The sequence below is a fragment of the Tinamus guttatus genome, unplaced genomic scaffold (genome assembly GCF_059628265.1).
Source record: "Tinamus guttatus ecotype Peru unplaced genomic scaffold, ASM5962826v1 Tinamus_guttatus_pri_ptg000297l, whole genome shotgun sequence".
NCBI lineage: Eukaryota > Metazoa > Chordata > Aves > Tinamiformes > Tinamidae > Tinamus > Tinamus guttatus.
In genome coordinates, this window is record NW_028288831.1 from 4,189,626 (window position 1) to 4,200,466 (window position 10,841).

The 10,841-nt window shown below is 63.6% G+C and overlaps 1 protein-coding gene across 2 annotated transcripts; it reads right to left on the reverse strand.

Moving 5' to 3' along the window:
- Positions 1–1,664: 1,664 nt before the first annotated feature.
- Positions 1,665–5,780, reverse strand: LOC104573533 (POU domain, class 5, transcription factor 3). 2 transcript variants are annotated; one of them, XM_088528050.1, is made up of 5 exons: positions 5,256–5,780; positions 3,640–3,751; positions 3,215–3,345; positions 2,494–2,658; positions 1,665–1,927 (listed from the first exon to the last, which is right to left on the reverse strand). In XM_088528050.1, the coding sequence occupies exons 1-5, from the start codon at positions 5,778–5,780 to the stop codon at positions 1,676–1,678; spliced, it is 1,185 nt and encodes a 394-aa protein (XP_088384176.1). In that variant the 3' UTR covers positions 1,665–1,675. The 2 variants fall into 2 exon arrangements, with proteins under 2 accessions (XP_088384176.1, XP_088384177.1); XM_088528051.1 differs by having other exon boundaries at positions 1,830–1,927; positions 2,490–2,658.
- Positions 5,781–10,841: the final 5,061 nt, after the last annotated feature.

The window sequence follows — 10,841 nt, forward strand, 5'->3', positions numbered from 1 at the left end:
ACTCGTGGGGACACCTGCGCAGCAGCAGGGACACATGGCACCCGCCGTGCAGCCGGTGCCTCCTGCCTGCCCCGGCCTCAGCATCACCCCGTCTCCGGGCAAGGTCTGCGCCCTTCCTGCTCGCGGGCACAGCTGGACACGGCCACCCCGGCTGGGCAGCGTGCAGGGGCACAATGTAGGGGCTGCCAAGAAAAATGGGGCTTTGCAGGGCAAGGAGCATGACAGCTTCGGGCATTTCTGTTCCAGGAAAAAACCCCACGGGGACTCGTGTGTGCTGCTGTGGACAGAGAGGTGCAGGCCAGGCTGCACTGAGAAGCTCTGTCATCCCCTCCAGCGTGTGCAAATCATCAGCTTGTTCAGGAGGGAAAAGACCTCGATGAACTTCCCTCCTCCCCAAAATGATTATGGAGATGGAAAGGCAATTTAAAAACAGGCTGGCAGGTGACCCTTCATCTTCAGACCCTGTGTCCTAGGGAGGACACAGCCGTGACAAGCTGCATCCTGCAAGTCTCTGTCCAGACGCCGATGGATGCCCACCTGCATCCTCTCTCTCCATTTTTTTCCAGGTCCATGTGGCCACTAAAACACACCAGCAGAGAGGAAACCATCTGGGTGCCCCCCAACTTGACTTGCAAGTGCAACAGGTGGTGGAAAAGAGGGGAAACGGGGAAAGAGGAAACCCGGGCTCTGGACCGCTGCCTCCCGCCGCCGCTTTGCAGCACGGGGGCAAGGAAAGGGCCGACTTGCTCCCATGCCCCAAAGAACTGAGATTTATTTCATTGCCAGAGGGAATATGATTAAGGGAAGTGGGGGAAAAAATCATTAACTACAGCAAGCTCAAAGGCAGGGGCGCTAGTGACACGGCAGGACAGTGGTGGCCTCACTGCGGGCCCGGGCTCAGCCCCTTCCCCTGGGGACAGGCAGGATTGGGGGGGACGCACTCTGGCTGGCAAGTGAAACAGGTCCCAGGGACAGAGGGACATGGGGCACCCGAGCTGGGGAGGACACCCTACCCCTCTGCCACCTCCTTGTCCCCCAGGCCCAGGAGAATGGGGGGAGCCTTTCGGGGGGTCCCCCATCCCAGGTGTCCGTGGCCCTGCTCTGCGTGGCAGGGAAAGGGCAGCTGGGGAGCTAGGAGATCGCTAAGAAGGAGTTTTGCTTTTTAAAAACTAGAAATACAACCAAAATTACAAGAAGAAGAAAAAAAGAGAAATAAAAATAAAACCCTGCCCACCCCCACCCTCTTAAACCCCAAATTTAAAATGCTTCTTGCACGGTTCATGCAGGAGAGCAGCTCAGCCCAGCTGGGAACGGGCCCAGGTGGCTCCGCTCAGCGCCCTGGGCACGGCCAGGCAGGGAGGTCGCGGTGAGGAAGGAGCAGTTGTCCCCCCAGGGAGAGGCAGGAGGGAGCGCTGGGACCAGCAATTCACCTGAGCTGGGAAGGGCTAGGAGCAACTGGGAAGGGCAGGAACCACCTCTGCGCCCTGCTCCCGGCCCTTCCTCTGCCCCTTGGGCACCAAATAGCCAGAAAACAGCTGCCCGCCCCCAGGCTCTCGGGCTGGCACCAGAGCCACGCGCCTTTCCGGGCCCAGGGGAGGAAGCTGCCTCCGGGGAAACCAGCGGAGCTGCCGGGAGCGCCTTCCCCGGCCCCCAAACTGCCCCCGCAGCCCCTGGTTCAGTGGCTGCTGTTACTCATGGAGAGCCCGGGTTGCAGAGCTGGAGGGAACATCTCGGCCTTGTGGAAGGGCGGCATGTAGACCGGAGGGGACGGAGCGAGGCTGTAGCCCTGGGACGTCACCGGGATGGGCAGGCCGGCAGACACCAGCGACTGGTTCATGTCATACATCACCCCTTCCGCCTCGTTGCCAAAGGGCAGCAGCAGCCGCTTGCCTTTCTGGCGCCGGTTGCAGAACCAGACCCGGACAACCTGCAGGAACGAGGGGCCGTGAGCACAGCAAGCTCCAGCTCCAGGCTGGAGGCAGGAAAGCCCTCCTGACGGTGGGATCTGCAGAGCCCCAGGGCATCCTGACCTCCAGCACAGCTCTATGCCCACCCTGCTCCTGCCCGGCTCAGCACAGACCAGCCAGGAGACACCCAGCCCCGTCCCACTGCCCAGTGGGACCTGCCTGCCCCTCAGACCCTTCTCCATCCCCTGCTTCTAGCAGCAGCACGTGCCAGGTGACCCAGACCCTTATGGAGAACGAATCCAGGTGGACAGACTGATGCAAAGAGAGACGATGGCAGGTAGGAACTTCCCTATCCCCGTCTCTCACCAATGCCAGGGTGGCCACATGCGGCTGCGCTGCCCTCCGCCCCCCATGTCCTCGCCCTTGCAAGAAAGTGAACGCCCCGCGGTGAGCTACCCCTGTGCTGCAGAGGGAGGATGGTTTCCAATCCAAAAGAAAACATTTCTCCAGCCTGAAGGGGGTGCCAAGGAACCACCGCTGCCCAACTCCCGAGTGCCCCCTGCCCTCCGGACGCTGCCAAACCTACGTCTTTGTCCAGGTTGAGATCCTCGGCGATCTGGGAGATCTCCTGGGGACTGGGCTTCACACACTTGCGGAAGAAGCTCTCCAGCGTGCCCTTGACGTTGGTCTCAATGCTGGTCCTGCGTTTTCTCTTCCGGGCTTGAGCCAACACTTGCTCTGCATTGCACATCTGGAAAAGGGAAAGAGAGGCCTCAGCACTCAGTCATGGGCAGCCAGGGCTGGCAGCACCCTCCCAGCCTCCGGAGAGGCATGCAAAAGCCCAGGGAGGGATGGGACACCCTCAGGTCCCTGGAATGTCTGTCAGCACAATCCTGTCCTTCACAGCAACTGCTTTCCAGGGGAGATGCAGGAGATTCAGTAGAAGACTTTGCTCTCAAGCTTCATCCCACCATGCCCAGGGCCATGCCCGATGTCCTGCCACTCCCTGCCATTGGAGGCTCCAGCAATACTCGGCTGCTCCAAGGGAGCTACCAAAGCTTTCGCAAGGGACACATGCTGGGAATTCCGTCTCACTTCCCTCAAAGGAAGGCCCTTCTCCTCCCCTGCCAGCCTCGCACAGGGCATCACCTGGTCACCGGCAGATACGGGTCCCCCTCCACAGCTTGGCAAGCTGGGACTTGCCCAAAGCCACCTTCTTTCAAGGCAGGAGGAACTGCAGCTCGCCTGTTCCTCGGCCCGTGCATAGCCCCCCAGCCCAGGACGGGCAGGCGGCTCTGGCCCCGCACCTCCTGCATGTTGTCCGTGTTCTCCGCCTCGTTGAGCCAGCGCTGCAGCAGCGGCTTCAGCTTGCACATGTTCTTGAAGCTGAGCTGGAGGGCTTCGAAGCGGCAGATGGTTGTCTGGCTGAACATCTTCCCTGCGCAGGCGAGACAGGGGCCCTGGTTACTGCAGCTCCTTATCTCTGAGCTTGGTCCTCCCCACACCTCCCCACTGGCCCCCCAGGAGCCCTGTCCTCTGGCACAAAGATCTGCTGAGCACCTTCTTCCTGCTGCTTCAGCAGGATGCAAAGCACTGAAACACCCTTCGAAAAGCAGCTGTGGCTATTTTAAGCAGTTTATTGCTGCTCTCACCAGGCTCAAATCCTTCCAGCTCTAGGGAAGTCCTCCCGGCCATGATGCGGGGCACAGGGCATGGGGAGCACGGTGCTTACCATAGAGGGTGCCGAGAGCCAGCCCCACGTCAGCCTGCGTGAAGCCCAGCATGATGCGCTTGTGCTTGAGGTCCTTGGCAAACTGCTCCAGCTCTTCTGAGGTTGGCGCATCCTGGGGAGGGGGAAGAAGCCAAGTGAGAGCAGAGACCTTGCACCTCTATGGCCTGAGGCTCGGAAAAAGAGGGCTCCGGTCCGTGCACCAGGACCTGCCTGGGCAGCAGGGCTGTGGGAGCAGGGTGCTCACGGTGGTGGTGCTCACACTGACAGTGCTCGCACCAGCCAGTTGCTACCACCATGGGCCACAGGGCCAGGTGTTTTTATCCAGCCCCTCAGCAAAGGTCTCTGGATCCCAAAGCACCTCCATCCCACCTTGCTCCACAGTAGAAACTTGTGGAAAACCCTGTCAGTAACTGGCCTGGCTGCAGCTCATTGGGACCCATGGCCAATCTCGTTCACCGGGACGGCTGGTGCTAGTGCAGGACATGGGAAGCATCTCCAGCTCTCCTCTGCCCTGCAGGTGCCAGGGAGAACTTCTGCCCCTGAATTCAGACCCTGCCCCTGCTCAGGGCAACGCAGATACAGCCTGCAGTTTATTTGCTGATGTCCCCAGCATTTCTCCTCCATCACACTCTGGGACACACACCATGAGGCTCAGCCAGCCAGGGAGGACACAAACACCCATCTCCCATGGCACAGCCCCCTTCCCTGCTGAGGCTAAGGGCAGGCAAAATGACTCAGATAAAGAAATGATGCAAATACGAGGTGCTCTGAGCGGGGTTTTAACCAGATCTGTGCAACAACCAGGCCCTTCACCTAAGCTCTTCATTTCCTCTCTGTGTTATAGTTTGGAGCTGCTGCTGCAGTGCATCGTGCAGCCCTCGCACTCGTGGCAGGACGTGTGGCCTCCCCTCGCACGAGTGTGCATGGACATCACCCCCGACACCCCGAGCGCACCCCGAGCCCCCGGCCGGGCCCGACCCCCGCACAGAGCCGCGCACGGCTCTGCAGAGCCGCGGGCAGCCACGGTTTGTCCCCGGGGGTGCGAGCGCTCCCTAATTCTCTTAGGCACCCAGGCTGCAGCAAATCCACGTAAAACCAACAGACCCGCCGATGGTAGAAAAAAAAAAAAAAAAAGCTTGCAAAAAATCGAAATATATATATATATATATATATAAAGAGAGAAAGAGAAGAAGAAGAAAAATCGTGCCACCGTTTCCCAGCCGCGCAGGTTGGAGGCGGCTCTGGCAGCTCCTGGATCAGGTGCGGCGAGACGATCCCGCAGCCCTGACCCCTCTGCGCGGCTCCCGCCGGGCCTCCCACCCGAGCGCGGGGTCCGGGCTCCCACCTGCCTCCCTGCCCCAGCAGCGGCTCCCGGGCCCCGCTGCCCTGCGCGAGGCGGCTCCGCCGGGCCCGCCCGGCCCCGACGGCGCCGGCAGCACCGAGCGCAGCGCGCCCTGCTCCGCACCCGACGGCAGAAGCTGCGGCGTCACCCAGGAGCGTCCGCGGCAACGGGGGCACCGTCGGGGCCGGCCCGGCCGCGACAAGCGACCCCGGGGCGGCCGCAGTGCCCGCGCCGTCGGGGGGCAGCGCCGGGGCCGGCGTGGCGGGTCCCTCACCTCGTCGCCGCTGTCGCTGGACTGTCCGCCCTCGCTGGCGGCGCCGCTGGAGCTGCCGCTGGAGCCCAGGCTGGGGAGGCCGCTGGCTCCCTGCTGCAGGGCGGCGGGGCAGAGCCCGTGGCCGGCGGGGAAGGCGGCGGCGGCGGCGGCCGCGGCGAAGGGCGGCCCGGGCAGGGCGGCGGGCGGCGCGGGGCCGCCCCACGGCGGGGCCGCCCACGCGGGGCCGGGACCGGGAGCGGGGCCGCAGCAGGGCGCGGCGGGCGGCGCGGCGCGGCCCTCGGGGGAGCCCTGGCGGCAGGGCCGGCCCGGACGGGCCTCCGCCTTGGCCGCCGGCCCCGCGCCCGCGGGCAGCCACGCGCGGGGCGCCGCGGACGCCGCGTCGCGGCCGCCGTCGGGCTCGGCGGCGAAGGGGAAGAAGAGCTGCTGCGCGGGGGCGCCGTCGTAGGCGCCGCGGGAGAAGGGCGGGCCGCCGTCGGGCAGCAGGCCGAAAGGGGCGGCCGGCAGCCCCCCGTCCGGGCTGAACATGGTGCCCGCGCCCTCAAGGCTCCATGCGGCCGCGGCGCTCAGGCCGGGCGCAGCTCACCCGACGGTGCTTCCATGCTGCGGCGCCGCCGGGGCACTGAAGGCGGCGGGGGCCGGGCCGGGCCGGGCCGAACCGTATGGAAATGGGCCCCGGCCCCATTGGCCCCGGCGTTGCGGCCGCACCAGTGGGTCGGGCATGAACTTGATCCCCCTTTTCCCGGGGTGGGGGGAGGGAGGGATGAGGAGGGGGCACCCACGGCCCAGCTGCAGGGGTGCCCATCCACAGGGGAAATAAAGCAGAGTGGGTAGGTGATTTATGGTGCCCTGGGATCCTTGCCCGTGGGAGCCATGGAAAGAAGGCCCAAATCCCACCTAAGCAGGGTGATAAACCCTGGCAAGTGATTGCACTGGGGGCACCCACATGCCAAGGGCCAGCACCCAAGCAGCAAACAGCAGCAAACAGCAGCAAGCAGCAAAGTGGCATGGCCAGGGCTCACTGTCCCCCATGCACAGCTTAAGGGGTGATTGGGAAGGGGGAAGGTAACGTCTCCATAGGCAATGTGCCCCTCAGCCTCTTCTCCCTAGGGGAGCTTCCTGCTATAGGGTCTCAGGGAGGGCTGGAAAATGGCAGGTAGGGGGAACACTTTGGGGGGATGGTGACAGTGGCCTGAGCTAAGCTGGAACATGCCCACGGGGATGGGGGCCTTGCCTAGGGCTGCAGGCAGCCCCTCAGCAGCAGGACTGAGGACAAGCCCCAAGGATGAGCAGGGACCAGGATGCTGGTGCCTTGGTGCTCTGGAGGTGCTTTCCCAGCACCCGCCCACCCCTTCTGCCCTGTCTGCGGGAAGAAGGGAAGCACTGGCCAAGCTGTGAGGGCTTGTGCTCTGCGGAATGCCTGGCTTCGGAGCACTTCCAAGGCTGCTGCCAGGACAGATGGAGCCCCCAGCTCCCTTGCGCTCTCCCACGGTTGGTTTCCTCTTCCTCCCCCTGCAAGAGGAAGGTTTGCACCTGGGTGGGCAGCGTCTGCTCTGCAGAGCTGCCCCTGGGGCTGCGGGAGGCCGAGCCGCTGGGAGTGCCGCCCGCCCCGATCCTGCCTATCTCCCACATCTGCTCCACAATGGAGCAGGCGGGATATTTTCACTATCTCGAGGGCTTTCCTTTCACCCCGCTGCTCCACAATGGAACTATCAGACCTGGGCTCAAGGCATTTCCCCATTTCCCTCCCGCCTCCCCCACCCCGTTTCGGGGACTTTCCAGGACTCTCCTGGCAGGCGGCCGGTCCTGCAGCCGCGGCACCTCCTGGGCACTGCCACCCCACGGCGGCTGCTCTGCGGAGGGGCCAGGGCACAGGCAGGGCACCGGCAGGGCAGGGCCCTGATGATCCCCCTTCAACAAGACATGGGGCAGCCCCTCAATCCCTGGGCGAGGAGCAGGCCCTGCTGCCAGCACCTTTCCCTGTTTATTAACCCGGATTACTGGGAGCTGTTGTTTAGCCTGCTGCAGTCTCACACTCCGGAGATATGCCGAGGAGATAGGATGGAAGATGCCCCCACCCCTGGTCTTTGTGTTTTGGATAGTGCTCCTGGCTGGGCCTGAAAGGAAGGCGCTTTGTCACTGATTTCTGAAACAATCGCTCTGGGTGGAGGCTGCGGAGCCGGGGGCTGCGGCTGGCTCCGGGGAGGGCTGCGCTCGTGCAGGCCGAGCACCCTGCGCTGGCTGTCATGGACATGTGCAGTGCCCCCATGGACGTGTGCAGTGCCCTTTCGGAACGCGGCTGGGCACCCCTCTGCCTTTGGGCAGCCGTGGACATGTGTGTCTGTCCTTTGGTGATGTGTTGGGGTTAAGGCGAGAGAACACCCATTGCAATGAATTTTACAAAGGGTGGTTGGCAAGGATGGGGTGGGGGGGCAAGGAAAAGGGGACAACAGGATAAGGTGGAGTTTGAAGCCACTTCTTCATTCCTGGATGATATTGCTGGCTGTTTGCTGGGCTGCCCGTGCATCTGACACCCCTGAGTGCAGTCGCTGCTCTAGCAAAGGCAGGGGGGACAGCCCTTTGGAATACGCTCTTGGAAGACCTGGAGGCTGCAGAAAAGCAGCTGCGCGGGGTGGGCAACTCCGGAGGCCCCTGGCCCCTGCCCGCGGCACGGGGCACGGGGCAGAGGAGGGCAGTGGTGCCCAGGGTGCCGGGCAGTGGTGCCCAGGGTGCCGGGCTGGAGCGCAGCCCCTCTCTGGAGCGGTGGCCGAGCTGCCCCGAGCCCGCGGGCAGAGGAAGTGTCACCGCGGGACTCCAATGGGCAGCGATCAAGCCCTGCTCCTGCCGAGCTCCAGCTGGGGCTGCGACGGTTTTAGAAGCCCCTTCAGCCGGGCAGCAACTCCCCCTTGGCCTTTGATTTATTGTTCCTGGCCAGGCCCCCCTCCTCCTTCGGCGACCTGCTCTTTCTCTCCATCCCCCCAGGAAGCGGGCTGAGCCATCGCACCCTCAAACGCATTCCAGCTCCCTTTCATATACAGGCGGAGGCGAAGGGGAGACGTTGACTTTGAACTGCCTCTTTGTAGGAGCCCGGCCCATTGTGGGCCCTGATGGGTTTCGCTGGGGGATGTGGAGCGAGTCAGTGGGGTGTCTTGCCGCCCCCGCCCCCGCCGCCTTGTCCCCCTCGTTACCCCCCATCCATTTCAATGGGTCTCACTTTTGTGCGGGACGCTGGCTCGACGGCTCCCAGCCATCCCGCTGCCTCCTCTCTGGGGAGATGCTCCTGGTGCTGGCCTGGTACGGAGGTGGGAGGATGCTGCTCTGCAGTGTTTCCACGCGGGCCGGCTGCCCTGGTCTCCCGTCCCCATCCTGTATCGCCACAGCACCCTGTGGCAGGCCGAGCTCTCCCAAGCGGGACAGCAGTGGAATCCAGCTAGGAAAAGGGGAGCAGAGAGCAGTGCCCATGTCCTGCCCACCTTGGGTGGCAGGATGGGGGCACCCACGTGGATTAGTCTCTCTCCCATTTGCTGGGTTGTACCAGTCTATCATGGCTGCGTAGCAGAAGATGCTGCTGGGCGGCCAGAGATGTTTTATTCACTGCAAACCCCTTCTCTCCTGTAGCAGCTGAGACAGAAGCTGTCGGAGGGCTCTGCTGGAGGCCCTTGAGATTAAGGCCTAATATCCTTGATCGAATATGCTGCAGCCCGCACATGCTGGGCTGGGGGCTGAGGTGGGCAGCAGCAATGGGAAGGACTGAGCTGGGTCCATGACCGAAAAACTTCACTCCTGGGCCATCTGACAAGGCTCAGCCTGGTGGTCTCAGCCTCCAAATCCTCATCTGTGGGAGCAAACCCTAAGTTCCATCCAGTCAGCTCAGCAGCAGCCGCATGGGCCTGGGCGACCATGGGAGATGGGGACTGAGAGTCTCCTTTGCAGCCCTGGCCTGGGGGCACAGCCTGGCAGGTCCTGCTTCACCAGCCGTGAGCACAGACCTGAGGTGTGAAACCCAGGAGCGGAGCTGGGCCCCGCTCGCCTGCACTCCCCGCGTTAGGCGAGAGCAGCCCCCTTTGCCCCCGCACCCCACATCTTGCCCCCGGCTCCTTGCAGCCACGGAGCAGAGCACTTGGCTGCTCCCGGCATCGCAGATGGGGACCTCCCTCCGCTCGGCACCCCTGGCTCCGTGTAGCTGTTTTGTTCAGTGAGGATTAAGCAGGGGGCTTAGCTGGGAGGATGCAGCGGGGCTGCTTGTAGCGCGCGAGCCCAGGCTGAGATGAAAGCCCAGCCTGGCCCAGATGTGCGGCCCCAGCAGCATCTTCACCGCGGCCCGGGCTCAGTAGCAGCCATGTGGCCACGGACCAACTCGCAGTTCTTCTCCCCAGCTCTCCCTTTCCTCCATGGCAGGGAAATGCCAGCACCTTTTCCAGCCTAACAACCCCCAGAGGGGCTATGGATCATCTCCCTGTGGTACTTTTAGCAGCTTCCAGGAGCAACCTGGGTGCTGGGGCTGAGCCTCGTTCCACGGCCCTGGGAGCACAGGGCAGCGCCAGCCTCCAGCAGCGTCGGATCCCGGCACCCCCAGATGCGAGCAGGGACCCCGGGTGCCCTTGGCCAGCAGTGTGACCTGGTCCCCTGAGCAACCAGCAGTGACTGCGACGTCCAGCACAGGGCTGCACAATTACAGCCGACCTCCTGGCGCTGCCGAAACCCACCCTGAGGAGCCGAGATGGTATCAGCACTGCGGGGCCAAGTGTGATCAAAGAGCTGGGCCGGGAGGGGACCCAAGACATTCAGTCCCGCCGAAACAATGCGGGGCTGCAGGAGCACCCGGGCTCAGATAGCTCTTATCTGAGCGCCGAGCGAGGTGCGAAGCACCCGGCCCCGGAGGCGAGAGATTAGGTGGGCAGGAGGTGGGTACCGCTTCAGGGCTGGGGTGCAAACCCTGTTGGGAGGCAGAGCTGCCTGCACCCACCCGCCTTGATATCTTAGACGTTTTGGGAAATGCCCATGCATGAGTCTGAGGAGCTAAAAAATCCACAATTTCTGGGATTAGGAGAGCTCTGGACACTGCGCAGAGGCCCAGGCAGCTGGTGGAGTAGCACCCCAAGGCCAGGGCCCCCCGCACGGGCACCGCGACTGACGTGGCAGAGCGAGCAGGCCCGCCCGGCCCCACACCACACACTCGCAATGGGTCTCAAACATGGATCATTTAATAAAATCTCCTTTGGAAAATAAACTACAGTCCATACGATGACAACAACGGGCTCGGGGAGCGGAGCGGCACCCCACCTTGAACATAGCACAGCCAAGAGCAAGCGCCGGTGCCCGCGTTCCCTGCGCGTGCAACGAGCCTCCCGCACGGGCTCCGAGCAGGGACACAGCAGTGGAGGGGGTGGCAAGGGGGGCACAGCACCCCCAACCCCCTGCGCCCGCTGTCCGTGGGCCACGGCGGCTCCAAGGCCGGGCACTGTTCCGCCATGGACCCAAGTGAACGTCCCCTGCTGCAGAGCAGCCTGCCCAGGGATGCCGGGCAGGGGACCGGCTCTCAGGGTGGCAGGTGGCTGCGGGGACAGGCAGGACATGGGGTGACGCTGG

Bases quoted from the DNA above. Each gene is read 5' to 3' on its own strand.
- LOC104573533 (XM_088528050.1), bottom strand. From the start codon at position 5,780: ATGTTCAGCCCGGACGGGGGGCTGCCGGCCGCCCCTTTCGGCCTGCTG. The intron at 3,346-3,639 runs GTAAGCACCGTG...TCGCCTGCGCAG, and splicing joins GGCTCTCGGCACCCTCTATG to GGAAGATGTTCAGCCAGACA. The intron at 2,659-3,214 runs GTGCGGGGCCAG...TCCCTTTTCCAG, and splicing joins ACACGGACAACATGCAGGAG to ATGTGCAATGCAGAGCAAGT.